The sequence below is a fragment of the Rhinolophus ferrumequinum genome, chromosome 19 (assembly GCF_004115265.2).
Source record: "Rhinolophus ferrumequinum isolate MPI-CBG mRhiFer1 chromosome 19, mRhiFer1_v1.p, whole genome shotgun sequence".
Taxonomy (NCBI): Eukaryota; Metazoa; Chordata; class Mammalia; order Chiroptera; family Rhinolophidae; genus Rhinolophus; species Rhinolophus ferrumequinum.
In genome coordinates, this window is record NC_046302.1 from 5,526,595 (window position 1) to 5,544,749 (window position 18,155).

General features: G+C 36.1%; 1 protein-coding gene across 2 annotated transcripts; it reads right to left on the reverse strand.

Annotated features, from left to right (window-relative positions):
- Window positions 1–1,715: 1,715 nt before the first annotated feature.
- On the reverse strand, window positions 1,716–18,080 carry PSMG2 (proteasome assembly chaperone 2). Of its 2 annotated transcripts, XM_033087718.1 has the most exons (7): window positions 17,877–18,080; window positions 14,707–14,878; window positions 11,952–12,010; window positions 8,710–8,828; window positions 7,632–7,805; window positions 2,988–3,108; window positions 1,716–2,150 (listed from the first exon to the last, which is right to left on the reverse strand). In XM_033087718.1, exons 1-7 carry the CDS (start codon window positions 17,931–17,933, stop codon window positions 2,058–2,060), a joined length of 795 nt encoding a protein of 264 aa, XP_032943609.1. In that variant the 5' UTR covers window positions 17,934–18,080; the 3' UTR covers window positions 1,716–2,057. The 2 variants fall into 2 exon arrangements, with proteins under 2 accessions (XP_032943609.1, XP_032943610.1); XM_033087719.1 differs by lacking the exon at window positions 2,988–3,108.
- Window positions 18,081–18,155: the final 75 nt, after the last annotated feature.

The window sequence follows — 18,155 nt, forward strand, 5'->3', positions numbered from 1 at the left end:
TTCTTTTTATTCCTGATTTGATGTCAATGATCAGAATCGCTGATTCTTTCTTCTGCTTGATCAAGTCTGATGTTGAGCCCCTCTAGCGAATTTTTCTATTCAGTTATTGTATTCTTTAGCTTCAGTTTTTCTATGTTTCTTTTTAAGTAGTGTCTATCTCTTTGTTGATATTTTTTGTTCATGCATTGATGCATTGTTGTACTGATTTCATTTATCGGAGCTCTCTTGTAGATCACTGCTTAAGATAATTAATTTGAATTCTTCGTGATGTAATTCATAGATCTCTGTTTCCTTGGGATTGGCCTATGAAGATTTGTTTAACTGAGTTATGTTTCTGTCGCTTCTTGTGCCTTGTGATTGTTTTGCTGTTTTATGGATTTGATAAAACAGCCATCTCTCCCAGTCTTCTTACATGGAAGACCTTCACCAATCAGCCGAGCTAGAGATACTGGAGCCCCCTGAAGCTTTTTGCAGAATGCAATTTCTCTGGCTTGTATGTGTGTATTTCCCAGTTAGAGAAGTCTGTAGGTTTCTTCTTCAGGAACTTGTAATCTCTTGCTCCCTGTAGTGTCTGTCTATGGCACTGTTGGTTCTCTGGTGCTGCAGCAACAAGGTGCCACTCTTTCCTTTGTTCTCAGCGATTCCCAGGCATCCTAAGAATGCTGGATCCCCATCAGCACCACGTCAGGTGAGACAGATAACAGTCCTTCGGGCAGAGCCCTGATAAGGTGAAATGCTGGATATACTTTTCATTCTTCTTTCCCTCCTGATGGAAAAGCTGCAAGTTGGGTGCTTTCTCCTGACTGTGAACAGTTGTCCCGGCCTCTGTGGCACTGCAGGCTCTCTGGTGCTGCAGCAAGCCACTTCTGCTCTCCCTTGCTTTTAGTGGCCCCAAGACATCTAACGTATGCCAATTTCATTAGTGCTCAATCAGTCAAGACAGAAACCAATCCCTCCAGCAGCCTTGGTCAGTATATTATTGACAACTTGGTGTCTCTGTGGGGAATGAAGACTAGGATTTCCTAATCCACCATATGGTTGATGTCACACCTCCCCTCCCCGCCCCCCACCAGTATTTTAACGAAAAGGGAAACAAAAACAGACTATAGAACCCAGAATGATTTATATGTAACAAATCATTTTCTGAGTACTATGGAGTAGGGTGTAGCCCTTAATAAGTCGTTTTACAGATGAGAAAGCCAAGGCATGGAGATTAACGTAGCCAAACATCAGATATGTAAGATCGTGTGCAAAAAGTGACTGGTATGGCACTCAAAAATGAAAAGAATTTATTATTTCTTTCATACTAAACTTCTTTTGAGATGGGTAAATTATTCTGGATTATTGCATTCAGCCCAATATAATCACAATGGTCCTTATAAGAGAAAGAGAGAGAGAGATTTCAAGATGCTATGCTGCTGGCTTTGAAGATGGGAGGAAGGGGACATGAGCCAAAGAATATTGCAGCTTCTAGAAGCTGGAAAGGGGTAGGAAACAGATTCTCCTCTGGAGCCTCCAGTGGAAACACCAATCTGTCAACACTTTAACAGTGAGACGTATTTTTGGACTTCTGACTTCCAGAATTATAAGGTAATAAATTTGTGTTGTTTTAAGCGACTTAAGTTTGTAGTAATTTGTTACAGAAGAAATAAGAAATTAATACACAACTCTTGAGTTAAAAAAATCAAAAGATACATTTCACAAAATTACTTAGGAAATATTTTATTGTACAAAATTTACATTTGTTGCATATGATGAAAATCATGGCAAAAACCACCTTTTGTTAATCCATTTTTCTTTGAGATTTTCTGTGAAAAGATTTATTTTCTAATACATTAGATAACACAACTTTTTATATACTGTTTTCCCCAAAAAATAAGCCCTAACTGGAAAATAAGCCCTGGAATGATTTTTCAGGATGACATCCCCTGAACATAAGCCCTAATGCGTCTTTTGGAGCAAACCTTAATATAAGACCCGGTGTTATTTTCAGGGAAATACGGTAGTTGTGTTAGCAATAAGTGTTTTGGGATATAAGGTATAAAATGGAAAACAGATCAAAAAAGCGCAGGGGGAAGACCACTACCAAAGAGTAATCTCCAAGAACTTGGCATTTTCCATGGCAAGGCAGATGCTGTGGGATCTTCACCCTGTAAATGAAGAACAAAATATTTTAATCCTTCAACTTGACCACCAAATTGACTTTTAACATGAAAGTATTACAAAACTCTCCTCTAGTTTTTTTTTTGTTGTTGTTCCCTTTGGTTTTGACGCTTTTGGATGGGTTTTAAGGAAAAACAAAGTAATACATTTCTATGTCTTTATGTCAACTTAAAATAAATTTCTTCAAGTTCCAAATCATAAAGATATGCCAGATAGGCTATGGATATAGTCCATCAAGTAAAATCGAATTAAAAAGGAATAGGGTTATTTTTTTTTTAAATCACTGCTGTGTGATTTATATCAATTTGTTTTTGGCAAAAGCACAAATTAAAAAGACAGTTACCTACCAGATAAAGCAGCTTATGGTACTTCTGCTATGCCTTAAGGCTCACTGATTTCCCTAGGCGTGATGCTCTTATTTCATAACAGACAAAAGTATTTTAACTATACGCATATTCAACAGCTACTATTGCTCACATAGCAATACCTTGTTTCCTACAAACAAAATAAAATCCTGAATTCCAATAAACATTTGTTTATTCTTGTAAGAAGCTGTCTGGTCTAAATGCAACACGAACAATGAATACAATGACGTACTTAAGATTTTCTTCCTTTGGAAACTCAGCCTTAATGAAACACTGTAGACAATAGGTTCGTTAACTGCTCTCTTTACCAAAGTTCAGCTAAACTAAATTTTATGTACCGATATGTTTATATTTAACATAAACTTTTACTTATTTGGTCTACTTATATAATATATAAAAATGCAAGTTTATGAATATATAACCAGAGAAATCAGAGGTTTAAGCTGTACGAAAACTTACACACGGTTTGATTATCTGAAGCCATTCATTAAGATACTCAACAAGACCTAATGCATCTGGGATATTGTCTCCTTCTGAAACAAATTTCAGCAGAATCACCATTGCGATTTCTTTAAGACAGCTACAACAAATTAAAAAAAAAAAATTAAGTATTCTACTGATTAGGCAAGAAGATGCCCCATGACAAGATCACTTATTTATCTCCCTTTACTCCAGATAAATTCTTGTGTTTGTGGGGACAGGACTAGGAGCCATGTAACATCCACCCTGGGCAAATGCAAGATTGTGCCTCACACCAAGGCTGCATGAAAAACCATGCCCTCTATCCTTGTCGGCAGGACATGAGATTTGTTCTGATCTACTCCTAAAACCTACTGTAGAAGACAGTGATCTTCAGAAGCACCATGGCAAAGAGACAGAAAGATAATATCATGTTATAATGTAAAGCAGTGAATGAAAACTGTGCAGTAAAGGGAAAAAATTACTATTACTTCTTACGTGTTCCATTTATTAAGTGATTATGTTCTAAGCAATGTCTGCCTATTTTACAATTCAATCCATACAACAATCCTTGAGGAAGTTATAATTATCTCCATTTCATAAAGGAATCAGTGTGGAATCATGGGAACAAGGATAGAATACCTGTATTCAAATTCTAGCTCTGCCACTTACCAGATATGATGGGCAAATTACTTAGGGCTTTAGTGTTCCATATCAGTAAAAGAGGGATAACAATAGGACCTATCTCATAGGTTTTGTGAGGTTTTAAAGGAGGTAACAAAGGCAAAAGGCTTAAAACAGTGCCCCATACAACGCCCATAATTAATGTGTTAGCAATTAACTATGAGGTAACTGAAATTTAAATGGAAATATAGTTATTATGTTCAAAGTTCTATATTTAGGAAGTGGTAGAGGTGGGACTTGAACCTAAGTCTTTCTGACTCTAAAACAGTCTCCTGTTATGCTATAGATGCCTCAAATTAGTGATGAGATAGAGATATACCAATGCAAAAAAGCTTCCTGTTTGCCAACAAAAGAAAAAATCATTTCTAGCACCCTAAAACCAAAAACTATGAAAAATGCCAGAGAAAGCTGGAATGATACGCAAGTATGGCCAGAGATGGACCAAACAAGTTGGATTTAGAAAAAAAGTTAAAATGCCTGTTACCATTTCTGACAGAGAAGGCTTCAATGTTTTCAGAAAAAAAAGCAGGAGCATAAATAATTACAAGTAACAAGGAACAGGTTCAACTTTTACACAAAGAATAAAGCTTTATTGGGGTCCTGGACCATGAGTGCTAGACCCTAGTGGTTGAAGTGCAGGATTTGGGGCAAGGTGCTTATGATCGAATCTTGGCTCATCCACTTACTACCCAGATGGCTTTTGGCAGTTGTTTAACCTTTTTTATAACGTGATTAGTATCACTACATACCTATATGGTTATTATGAGAATTAAATGACTTAATACATGTAAGGTGCACAGAACAGCAGTAAGCACGTAATTTGCTATTACCTCGACTACTACTTATATTACTATTACTATTTTCATGACTTCTTCAGGTCATGCAGAAGTCATAATGTAGATTTCAGAGCAAGTAAATCAGTCATTCTATTTTGCAATGCTAAATTTATACTCCTGGCATTTATTATTATGTAAGGAGACGGATTTATTGGTTGAGTTTGAGCAATGGTAATGGGGACATATTTTTTTCTAGGGTTAGCTCTGACCAACTCTCTAAAGGCACTGCTGAGGGCACCAGAGGGATGTCCCTCATCCATCTTTCTTCATGGGAGAGCAGTGTAGATTATATGAGTTAAAGCAGCAGCAGAAGCCAACCTCTAAAAAGCTCCCCTCCCCCTTTCCATAACTAGCTGTTGTTTTTCATTAATTTATCCACATCAATTCCCAGCAAGGAATTTATCCAGCACATCAATTCTCAGGCCTTACAAAACAGGAGGCTAAGGGACAAGGAGGTAAAAATAGGGATACTGTAAATGTCTACAAATCTGATGGCAGACTGTACATGGACATATAAATCAATTTATGAAAAGGACTAAAAAGAAAAAAGATCCCTTTCTAGTTTCTACCTTTACTTTCACTTGCCATTGAAATGTCATGATTCCTAAAGACTAATCAAGAGTGATTACAGAGAATTTAAAAGACAAATGCATAAACATAATTATAAATCTATGTTACTGGGCACATAATGTATAAAGATGTAATTTGTGACAACAACATATAATGAGTGGGGGGAACCGTATGCATGCAATTGAAGTTGTTAGTATCAATTCATATTAGATTGTTCTGACTTTAGAATGTTATATGGAATCACCATGGTAACCACAAAGCAAGTATCTACAGAATATACACCAAAGGAAATGTGAACAGAATCAAAACATGTCACTACAAAAAATCAACTAAGCACAAAAGGCAGTAGTAATGGAAGAAATAAAGAACAAAAAAGCAATATGACATATAGAAAACACATAGAAAAAGGACATAAGTCCTTATCAGTAATTACTTTTAATGAAAATGGATTAAACTCTCCAATCAAAAGAATGAGACTGGCATAATGGATAAAAACACAAGATCCAACTACATGCTATCTATAAGAGAGTCACTTAAGATCTAAGGACACACAGTTTGAAAGTGAAAAAGATATTCCATGCAAATAGTAACCAAAAGAGAGCAGGATGGCTATACTAATATAGACTTCCAGTCAAACTGTTTGAAGAGACAAAAAAGGCCATTATATATTGATAAAAGGGTCAATTCATTGACAAGACGCAACAAATATAAACATGTATGCACAAAACAAGAACCCCAAAATACAAGGTCAGACAATTAAGTTTGCAAACTCATCCTAGAAAAAGTGCTACATATCTCATTGCTGAGTATTACTACGGTCACCTTTGAAGTACTCCCCTTGGGGAGCTATGTGCCGATGCCAGCGCCCAGTCTACCCTTCAAAGCAATTTGGGAACTCTCTTTCTGGAATGGCCATCAGAGCTGTCATCGTATTACCCTGACGTCCTGAATGTCATCAAAATGTCTTCCTTTCAATATTTCCTTTATCTTCGGGTAAAGAAAGAAGTCACTGGGTGCTAGATCAGGTGAGTAGGGAGGGTGTTCCAATACAGTTGTTTGTTTACTGGTTAAAAACTCCCTCACAGGCAGTGTTGTGTGAGCTGGTGCATTGTTGTGATACAAAAGACATGAACTGCTGGTGAAAAGTCAGATCTAACTTTTTCACACAGCCTTTTCAGCACTTCCAAATAGTAAACTGTGGTTAACTGTTTGCCCAGTTCATACAAATTCATAATGAATAATCGCTCTGATATCAAAAAAAGGTTAGCAACATCGTTGCAACAAGTTAGCGAACTTAATTGTCAGAACTTGTAGATGGAACAAACATTAACAGAACTGAGGGGAGAAATACAATGCTACAATAATAGTTGAAGACTTTGATACCTCACATTCAATAATGGATAGAATAGAAGATTAATAAGGAAACAAAAGACTTGAACAACACTATACATCAATTTGACCTAACAGACATATATAGAACACTCTACCCAAGAAAGGCAGAACACACATTTTTCTCAAGTGCACACGGAACATTCTCCAGAATAGACCATTTGTAAAGGAACAAAACAAGAATTGAGAAATTTAAAGGACTGAACTCATACAAAGTGTCTTTTCAATCACAATTAAATGACACTAGAAATCCAACAACAGGTGGAAAACTGGAAATTCACAAATATGTGGAAATCAAACAACACATTCTCAAACAATCAAGGGGTCAAAGAAGAAATCACAAGGGAAATTAGAAAATACTTAGAGATGAATGAAAATGAAAACACAGTATACTAAACTTAAGGGATATAGCTAAAGCAGTGCTACGAGGGAAATTTATAGCCATAAAGGTCTATATTAAAAAAGAAGAAATTTCTCAAATCAATAACCTAATTTTCCATTTTAGGAACGAGAAAAAGAAGAGCAAACTAAACCGAAAGCTAGCAGAAAGAAGAAAATAATAAAGATTAATTAGCGTGGAGATAAATAAAACAAAGAACAGAAAAACAATAGAGAAAATCAATAAAACCAAAAGCTGGTTATTTGAAAAGATCAACAAAATTGACAGATGTTTAGCTGGACTGAGTAAGAATGAAAGAGAGAAATCAGAAATGAAAGTGAGGACATCACTATTGATTTTACAGAAATAAAATAGGAGATATTATTTAATGAGTACAGATTTTATATTTAGAATGATGACAATGTTTAGAAAGTGGTGATGGGTACACAACACTGTGAATGTATTTAGTATCACTCAATTGTACACTTGGTTAATTCAATATTATGTATATATTACCACAATTAAAACAAAAAAAAGATTGTAGGGGTTGCATAAAACAAGTATCAGGATCCCTAACATGCCACACATAATAAAGCATTAAATATGGCTTTTTAGGAAACTATTCTCCTGTAACCAAATTTCACTTTTTCCCCGGAATGTAATACAGTGCCTGTTTTATAAATATGTTTCAAAGTTCCAATAAGTAATCCAACACTGTCCCAATTATCTTACTTCTATTTTTAAATAAGGTGGGGAACAAATGAACAAAGAGACAAACAAACTCACCCTTCATCATAGAGTGTTTTTGTGATGCCTCCTCCAGGAATTCGGATACAAAACTCAGAATCGCTTATTTCAGGAATGCATTGGCTTTTTTCCATCTCTTCCCAGTTAAGGCTCTTTATTTTATTTTGAACACTTTTTTGCACAGAAGGTGTAAGTAGGTACCTGAAGGGAGTACTAAAAACAATCATATAATTAACTTCTTAAAACTCACAAATATGAACATTAAGGCAAACATCAATTATTTTAGCAAAAAATATCTTGTTCCCATATATTCTATTGTACAAACAAAACGCAAGTTTCAGCAATCTATGGAAGAATAACGTAAAAAATGTTCCTCTAACTTGCTATTTACATACTTAGGAGAGAGGATAGAGAGATAGTAAAACTTAAACTGAGGCAAGGTCATCATAAAAATAAATCTATTTCCCACAGCTATGCTCCCTTCTGGCCATAGGCCTATTGTGAAAGTCCTAGAAATGTAATGTCTTATTGTGAGATTCCTAGAAATTAGCTCCAGTTTTGAAAGGTTACTCTTGGATGATATTTTTCATCATGATTTTATAGGTGCATAAATGATAATACAATAAAACAGATTGTATTTCTATCTCTTGGATACTTTATCTTATTTTTAAGAATTCAGTCTGACATGCCTGGGAGCTGTACTTAGACTGGATTTCTCCAAATGGTTGAATATATGGAAATAAATAGAAGTATCAATTCAATCTTTTAAAAATTATCAACCAATAAATGTTAGGTAAATCTTTCTCCTTTCTCTTCATCAGCTGAGCTTTGTGACATTGCCATGCATATGATACCAAACAATCAAAGCAGTTACAGAACCATCTCTGTCTTTACACCAAAGCCTTCCTTGTGCCCTAACCATAGAACTAAAAGGATCTACCTAACTGTGCTACCTTCCCATTTCTTGACTTTCTTTTGCCCTCTTCTTTCTAAATTCAGGGGAGGAGAAGTAAGGATATACATGGCTTTTAAAACTTATTTTAACTTTTTAATAGATAAGTCATCATAATACTGCCTAAATCATAACAAAACTAATTTTTCAAAGGCAAAAACATACCTGCGAAGCTGTAGATCATTACGGTGATAGGAATGACTGCTTGAAAGAATAATAACTTTGGCACAGTTACTACTTTTCACCCAGGAAAGCAGTTTTTCACAGAATGGCTTTGATTTATACTTTGTATACATTGAAAAAATAAAAAGAAAATCTAAAAGTTAGATCTTAGAGTATAATAAGAGTATTCTATGTAATAATCAACTTTATGTGATGATATATAACTTACATAGTCTACAGTTAGAATTATTTTTAGATCCACTTACTAGTAGTCTTTAAATTGAAGGTGAAGAGTAAAGAGCAATGAATTATCTATTGTCTTTACAATCAAGAAATAATGGTGAGGAATCTAGAGTTTTAAAACATTCTATTCTGACTGACAAAAGAAAATTTCCTAGTTCTCAAGTAATCTGTTGTTACTTAGAAATAAACAAACAAAAAAAGGTCAGAAGAAATCCAAAAACAAACAAAAAAACTACTATATGGCCATCTATGAGATGTTCTTGCCAGAAATTTGATGTGACTCTGATCATGAGGAAACAATTAGGTGAATCCAGAATGCCAAACATCTGGCCCGGCTTTCTCAAAGGAGTCAATATTATGAAGACCAGAAAGAGGATGAGGGCCAATTCTACACTGAAGGATACCAACCAAAAAGATGTAACAGCCAAGTGCAACATGTGGACTTTGAATGGATCCAGAATTGAAGGATACTCTGAAGACAACTGGGGATATCTGAATTATGTTGGATACTACTAAATAATTCATTAAATGCTGATTTCCTTAGGTGTGGTAATGGTGTTGCTGTTGTGAAGAATAATGGTCTTGTTCTTGAAAGATGTGCTGAAGTATTTAGGGGTGAAATATGTCGCTAGCCTACTTTTGGATTGTTTGGCAGAACAAAACTGTGCATACACACTCTCTGAAAGAATGACGCAGGTATGGCAAGATGCTGACAGTAGATTAATCTGAAATGTAGGTTATACAATTTTTTTGGGGAAACTCACTATATGGAAATTCTTTTCACAGACTGTTAATATAATACTCGATAAAATTTAAAATGCAGATAAGAAATGGCTAACTTTTAAAAACAGGAGGGCAGCACGGTATTATGGTTGAGAGGCAGACTTTGGAGTCAGGCTGCCTGGTCTAGAATGCTGGCTCCACCAACTACAGACCATATGTCTCAGACATATTGCTTAACCTTTGAGTGTTTCAGTTTTCTCATTTGTACAATAAGGATAATGTTAGTACCTGCCTCATGGGATTACTGTGAAGGCTGAGTAAGGTGCATAAAGTACTTAGAACAATAATGGTCCAAAGAATCAATGATCAATAAATGTTTGCTACTTTGAAGTAATGTGCTTTTTGTTTGTTTTTTAAGGAGAGCACAGCTCACAGTGGCCCATATGGGGATTGAACTGGCAACCTTGGTGTTATTAGCACCATGCTCTAACCAACTGAACTAACAGGTCAACCAAATGTTTGCTACTTTAAAATCACTATTTCCATCTCCCAAAAATTTCATTTAGAAGTGTTTGAACTGTCTATCTCAATTCTTGAACTTAAAACTGATACTAGTGTGAAGAAAGAAGTACCAAAAAGCCACATGGCACAATGTAAAAATGTTACCAACTCTTACTGAAAATCTTTGGGTATCATATTGTTAACTAAAGAAAGTAAAGAGTGATTCTAATATAAATATTAAAATAATCACGACACTATTCACGATAGCCTCAAACTGTAAAAAAAAAAAAAATCAAAGTTCTATCAACAGTACAATGAATAAAAGATCGTTTATTTATACAACAGAATCCCATACAGAGGTGAGAATAAACAAACTGCCTCTTCTTGGAACAACTTAAATAAACCTCACAAATAGGTTGCTGAGTAAAGGAAGCTAGACATAAAGTAGTACATATCATAAGAGTTCATTTATATAATAATATAATGACTGGGAAGGAGAATGGGAGAGGGCCTCTGGAATGCTGATAAATTTCTGACCTCCTGAACAGATGGTACCTTAATCCACTCAACAAACATTTATTGAGAGCTTCTCTACATGCAAAGCTCTATTCTAAAAGCTAGGGATAGAAGAGTGAATGACACATCATCATTTCTCTCAGGAAACTTACTTTCCTTTAGAAGTAGATACTAAATTATAGTAAATATGACATGCCAGCAAGTAATGATAAGTTGTGAAGAAAACTAGCACAGGATAAGATGATAGAAAGGATGGTCAGAGAAGGCCCTTCTGCTGAGGTAACATTTAAGCAAAGACTATATAAGAAGAGAGCCATTTAGGTATCAAGGGGAAAAGTATTCCAGGCAAAGAAATTAGGGTAAAAACTCTGAGACAGGAATGAGCTTAATCTGTTTGAACAACACAGGGAGGTCAGTGTGGCTGAAGCATGGTGAGCAAAAGGGAGAAATAGGCAATGAACACACAGGACTGGCTGGAGGTTAGATTAGGTAGAGCAGCTATCCAACAAAATTCTGCAATAATGGAAGTGTTCTTTATGGCAAGTGCTTGCCACATGTAGCTATAGAAAACTTAAAATGTGGCTAGAATGATGGAGGAACTAAATTTTTAACTTTACCTTTAATTAATAAATCAAAATTTAAATAGTGATGTGTGGCTAGTGGCTACCATTATCAGTGCAGGTGTAGAGCCTGATAAGCCACGGTAAAGGCTGTGAATTCACTGAGTGAGATGGGAAGCCATTGGAAGGTTTTGAAGAGAGAACTGATGTAATTTGATTTAGGTTTCAAGGATCACTGATAGTACTGTTTGCAAACAGACTATTAGGTGTGGGGAGTGGGTGGCACAAGAGTAGAATTGGGCATGAGATGACAGTGGTGCAGTGGTAGAGGAAAGAAGTTAGACACAGAATATATTTTGACATATACATAATTTATATGTAGATGCTACTGGTTGAAATGTAATACAAATGGAATAAACCTATAATATTCACATTTCTTAAAATTTCTCACCAATGCTAACTGAATTGGGAATATATAAGACGAAGTTCTATGTCCCAATTTCTTTCAACATAATCATGAAATAATAATAGCACCTTTGAGATTTTATGAGATTATTTCACTATAGAATCAGACTTTTCTTAATGGTACATACAGGAAAAAGAGCAGAAGTGATTTTTCAATCTTAACTCTTAATGATACTTAGTATTTTCTCATTATATTTTACTTTCATAAACTTAAAAAGGCAAATATAACATATTAACCTTAATAAAAACGGATCTTAACTGAAGAGCCACTAGCTTCTTTGAAGGCAGTGAATATACTGCAAAGACAAAATGAAATAAAATAGTTAAAATGGAGTTATAAAAATAAAATTAACATAAAAATTAAAATTGAATTATAAGAACTTTGTGTCTAAATATTTTCAATAATTAAAATATAGAACACATGCACTATATCATTTGGTTAAAATAAAACATTTTAAAAGTACATTGTACTTGTGGGCTTTATTCTACAGAATATATTAATTTATGGAAAGTTAACTGTAAGAAAATATCAAAAAATATTTTTTTTCCTTGATTATAATCCATGAAGTATTCTCCTGGAAATGTCTGGCATTATGACAAATAAAATCATTCTTAAGAATGTTTTTGGTTTCTGATATTCTCCCCTCTTCTCTCTAGAGAACAACACTCATTGAGGTAAACAGATGAAGAAAATGCTGGAGAGAATGTTAGCCATATAATACAATCCCTGGAAATAGGTACATTTGTGTTCTTCAGGAGTTTTTCAAAGACCTAAAATAAGACGCAAAAGTTTTGTGAGTCAGTGTGTGTGCATTTTTTCTGGGAAAAGGATCCATAACTTCCATCAGATTCTATGGAGGGCCCACTTTACTAGATGCTTAAGATAGCCCTACAACTTCACCTACAAGAATGTGAAGCTCTGATATGAACAAAGGACAAAACGAAACAGTCTGTAAGGACATATGATCCAGGCCACTGTACTAAAGGGTAAACTTTTAGTTACTATGAACAGATTACCAATAACCCTAGACTTGGGCAAATCCTTTGGTGGATCATGAGTCTCCTGTTATAAATATTTTGGGGTTGTCTTCTTAGAGTGGTGTGGTATGGTGTGATTGGGGGCTATGCTGTATCAAGTGTAGTAACCACCAGCCATGTTCAGGGCAAAGGAGGCTAGAACAGGAAGTTTAGGAATTAGGGAAAAGGGACTAAGGCATTGGCCACTCAGGACTCTAATCTATCTCTGACATAAAGTATAACGCAAGACCTATAGTATAATGCAAGAAGAAAATATATATGTAGGGAGAGAACAAGCTAAGCTTTAAAATGTAAGACATGCTACCTTCTGTAATAGCAATACTCATGTTCTCCATCAGTATATCATGCGATTCTTTTTTGTTGTCAATATCCTGTTTTCCAATACTTTTTTCTTCTGATGCTTTATGAAAGCAACATTACCTTTCATGTATTCTTGCCAAAAATACTTCGCTTTTATCTAATCAGGTCTTTAGACCTAACTCCAGTTACAGAAAATACAGAGAGTAGAGAAACAAGCCAAATGACACATCAGACGTATGTAGAAGGTGGGACATTCTATAGGACAGTGGGCTCAGTTTTTTCTTTAATAAATCAGTTTTATGAAGGGGGAAAAAGAGACTACTCTAGAGTAAAAGAGATTAAAAAGGCACAACAATCAGATGTACTATGGGTCCTGGTTTGGACAAACTAACTTTAAAGGACATTTTGGGGTAAATTGGGCCAATGTGAATATGGACAAGGTATAGAAAGCTAATATTGTGAAATGTGATATTTTAGCTATGTAAGAAAATGTTCTTAAATGATAAGTGATACATACTTACACATTTGGAGGTGAAGTGTCATGATATCTACAATTTATTTCAAAATATCTCATCTTAAAAAAGAATAAAATGGATTAAAGAACTATACCAATTGACGTGCTGTCAGTTTGTGTTAATGGAAATCCACTGGGTCTTCCACTAGAGTGAAGCTGCATTAGCAGGGGGCATGGTGCTTAAGAGGCAGGTCTCAAGGGCCAGAGTGCCTTGATTAGAAGTTCAGTTACACCAATTATTAATCATGTGACCTTAACTTCTCTGTGCAATGGTTGCCTCATCTATAAAACTACCTACGGAGTATTTGTGAGGATTAAATTAGTACATGTAAATACACATAGTATTCAACTTATAGGTAATAATAAATGGCAACTGTTATCATTAGTTGAAATATATAAATTGTAGTGCTAATATTTTTAGTCCTTTATTCTTTAAGGCAATAACTGAAATTCCATCTTTTATTAATAAAGCCATCTTTCCTGCAGAAATTTCAATATTATTTCTTGAAAGTGTATTTCATTATCACAAGCTAACAACATGGTTAATAAGACAGACAAAAAACAAAATACTTCTTTGTCTTTCAATCCACCACTAAATGGTTTTTCACGCTCCTCTATCACCTGCATGAATGGTTTTTCATGCTCCTCTATCAGCTCTGGCTATGACCTTAAAATGGTGAAAGAAGACTAAGGCCAACAGAGGAGTTGGCCATCAAACAAAGCAACTAGCTGCTCATGATCAACAGCTTTCCCCTTACTCAGCAATTCCACATTATAAATAAACAGTAATCAGTGCAATATAAAATGTGTTCCAATTAATCAAGCCTGATAGTCCAATGAGAATTATGGCACTTTATGGCATGGGAAAAGCCTACACTACAGCATTAGGCAACTCAATCTCTCCAAGCACTACTGATACTACAGTATCGTGGATTCCATAATAATGTGAGAGGATGACTGAAGCTTAGATGAGGTAGCACAAAACACATAGGACTGAGCTCAGTGAAATTCTCTTTTCCCCTTCCCTGGTATTAGTGATGCTTACCCATGTTTGCTACAAAAGCGTATCTGCAGAGTCTATGTCTAATTTAAAACAACTCTACTTTGTAGTAGAATACAATATACGGAGGTCATACATACCTTCAGCATTTATACTGAGTTCTGTTGAATTTTCTTCTGACGTTGCATATGGATTGTTTCCAACCATTGGCACAAGACAATCAGTATAGAAGTAACCAATCTTACACATATTCAGTGTAGAAATAATCAGATCTATTGCAAGTTGGCCAACATTTCCAACGGATACTGCTGGCTGAAATCATTTTAAAGAGTGTTTATTAAGGCATTGGCATTAGCAGCACTTTAAAGTTTGGACAGAAGACAATAATCACAGCACTAGTATTGAATGTTATGTTCAGGCGCATCATAGCTACCCTGTTTTCCTGAAAATAAGACCTAGCCGGACAATCAGCTCTAATGCGTCTTTCAGAGCAAAAATACAGTAGTACCTTGGTTTTCAAACACTGACGAACATTTCGGTTTATGAACGCCGTAAACCCAGAAGCAAATGCTTCAGTTTTTGAACATGCCTTGAAAGTTGAACATGTCACGCAGCTTCCGCTGAGTGCAACATCCTGAGGCCTAGCTGTTGGCTGTTTTCGAACGTTTCAGAACTCCAACGGTCTTCCAGAGCGATCACATTCAAAAACCGAGGTACCGCTGTATGAGATCCGGTACCTCGGATCTCATATCCTATCATATCATATCCTATCATATCATATCTGGTCTTATATTATAGTAAAATAAGGCCAGGTTTTATATCAATTTTTGCTCCAAAAGACACGTTAGAGCTGATTGTCCAGTTAGATCTTATTTTCAGGGAAACATGGTACATATTGACTCTCCTGTAGTTGCAAGCAAGGTACCAGCAGGGACCTCCTCCACCTTTGAGACTACAGATTTAACACTTACTGAACACCTACTATATGTCAATCGTTGCTCTAGGCACTGGGAATGTAAATCAAAAGTTCCTGCCTTTGTAAAGCTTCCATTCTAGGGAGAGTAGTTTACCTGCAGTAAACAAACAAACAAAAAAAAACCCCAGTAAAATATACAGTGTTAAGTGCAGTGGAGAAAAATTAAAGGACTGTCAGTGTGTGTGTATATGTTTGGCTGCAATTTTAAATAGGGTGGTCAAGAAAAGAATTGCTTTATAGACCTGAAAGAGATAAAGGAGGGCAGTGAGGTAGGAACAAAAGTGATGTTGGGGCCTCTTTCTGTTTGCTTTATTAGCGCCTAAATGTTGGAGTGAGCTTATTTTCACACTAAAAACACCACACACACACACACACACACCCCATGACTTCAAATAGTCCAACTGCCAAATCTGTAGCTACAGCCTGGAATACTCATCTAAACTCCAGAGCCTAATGTGTATCTCCACATGATTATGTCACAGGTAACTCACATCCAACATGTACAAAATTAAACTTTTGCCCAAAATTGTCCTCATATTTTGTATTTCAGAAAAGAGAAACAATTATTGAGCCAATTACCTAAACCAGGACACTTTTTCCTTTTCCTTTACCAACCATACCTAACGCACATCTAAATTTTATTGATTCTATTTTTTTTTCCTGGCCTTTGCATACTTTTCTGCGTCCTTCAGAGTGGTCTCCCACTTCTCATTGCTGTCATTGATTGCTGGTTATCCACTGTAATCCCCTTTCCCTTCTCAACGATTTTGCTACTTTCGTTAGATCCTCACTTTCCTGTATCATCTATCTTTTCCTCACTACTGGATTCTTCCCATCAGCATATACACATACTCTAATATCTTTCCTTGTAAAAAACCGTCTCTTGATCCCACACACTCCCCTAGCTACCACCTCACTTCCAGGTGTCCTTCCATAGCCAAAATTCCCCACGGTTGTCCACTAAAACATAAGCAGGAACTTTAGCTCTGAATTAATGAACAAATATATACGTATACACGTCTCCACCTCTTCCCCATTTATTCAACCCACTTTAATATGCTTCCCTCTTCACTGTTCCACTGATAACTTTTTTAAGGTTACCACCAATAATCTTTTAGACATTACTTTCTCTATGAAGCTTTTCTTTTTCATTTTTTTCTCCAGGTAGCTCCTGCAAAGGTACTTTTTCCATTTTGAGATTAATAAATATTTTTCAGGGAGATACTGTGAAATTATGGAAAATTCCCTTCCTCAAACACTATCGCACACTAATTTTGGCATTCATTGATATTTCATGCATTACAATGAAAACGGACCAAAAGTCATTTTTCTATTACCATCATTCTTTTTTGACATATAACACTGTATCACTTTTAGATACATAACATGATTGATATATGTATATACTGTGAAATGATTACCACAATAAGTTTAGTTAATATCCATCACCACAGTTACAATTTCTTATTGTGATAAAAACTTTTAATATCTACTCTCTTAGCAAACTGAAGGTTTGTACCTTTTGACTACTTCACCCATTTCACCCAACCACCCTTCCACTCTACCTCTCCAATTGTTCTCTGTAATCTATGAGTTTGGTGTTTTTTTCTTTCTTTCTATTTTTTTTTTTCTTTCTTTCTATTTTTTTTTTTTTTAAGATTCCACATATGACGCTTTGAACAGAGCCATGTGTCCCTCCCCCAATAAGTCCTAAGGCCTTTCTGTATCTTTTTAAAACTTCTATCCTAGCATATATTGCCTTTATTGATTTACGTGTTTCCTATTAGACTGTAAACTCTTTGAGAACATGGGCCTAGTGTTATTCTAATATCGTCACATCATAGAATGTTTATTGAAACAATGAATTAATATGGACAATTTTAAGAGCGATAGAACCATATGTTAGCTACTGGCAAAAGTTGCCTTGTTACTCTATTGTAATGTTCTGGTTAATGACTGACTTGCTAGCTTAAGAATGACGCTAAAACTAGTTGAAAAAAGATTTTCTAGTATAAAAAGCAAAGAGAACGTCCCGCACCACATATGTACAACGTATCGGTAACATCAAACACATTACGTTGTACAGTCAACAAAGACCACAAACTGGAGACTTAGATACAAGGTTTGGTGATAGCGCCAACAAAGGTTCTATTTGGACCGCCGCCTCCAGCGACAACCTCTCTACATTTTCGGCGCAGGCTTAAAACTCGAAATAGAAACAAGTACTCGCTTTCTCACAGGGCCGGACGAAAAATCCCGAGTTGGGGTGGCGGTACCGCAGGCGCCTCCCGAGAGGTAGCAGCCTCAAGCCAGTTCGCGAAATTGGAGACTCACCATCAGGAGGGTGAAACCCGCGAGATCCGGGACCGACTCTCCGTAGGGAACAAACATGGTCGCACTGCAGTGGGAAGAAGGAGATGAGTGCCGGCCTGGGAAGAACCGGGGCGGCGAGAAAGCGAGAACCACGAGCTCTCAAGGTCTGCACGCTCGAGCCCCTAGAACCCCGCGCGACCCGGGCAGGGCGGGGCCAGGCGGACTGGGTCCTTCGAGCCCTCGGCGCGAGGTCCTGAGAGGCTCGTCCACGTATCTGCCGTTCCAGAAAACAGAAAGGGA

What these genes read in the sequence shown, in the direction of transcription:
- PSMG2 (XM_033087718.1), bottom strand. Translation starts at nt 17,933, where the DNA reads ATGTTTGTTCCCTACGGAGAGTCGGTCCCGGATCTCGCGGGTTTCACC. An exon ending in ACTCAGTATAAATGCTGAAG is followed by an intron (nt 12,011 to 14,706) that starts GTATGTATGACC and finishes TTGTCTTTGCAG; the next exon opens with TATATTCACTGCCTTCAAAG. An exon ending in AATGATCTACAGCTTCGCAG is followed by an intron (nt 7,806 to 8,709) that starts GTATGTTTTTGC and finishes GATTGTTTTTAG; the next exon opens with TACTCCCTTCAGGTACCTAC.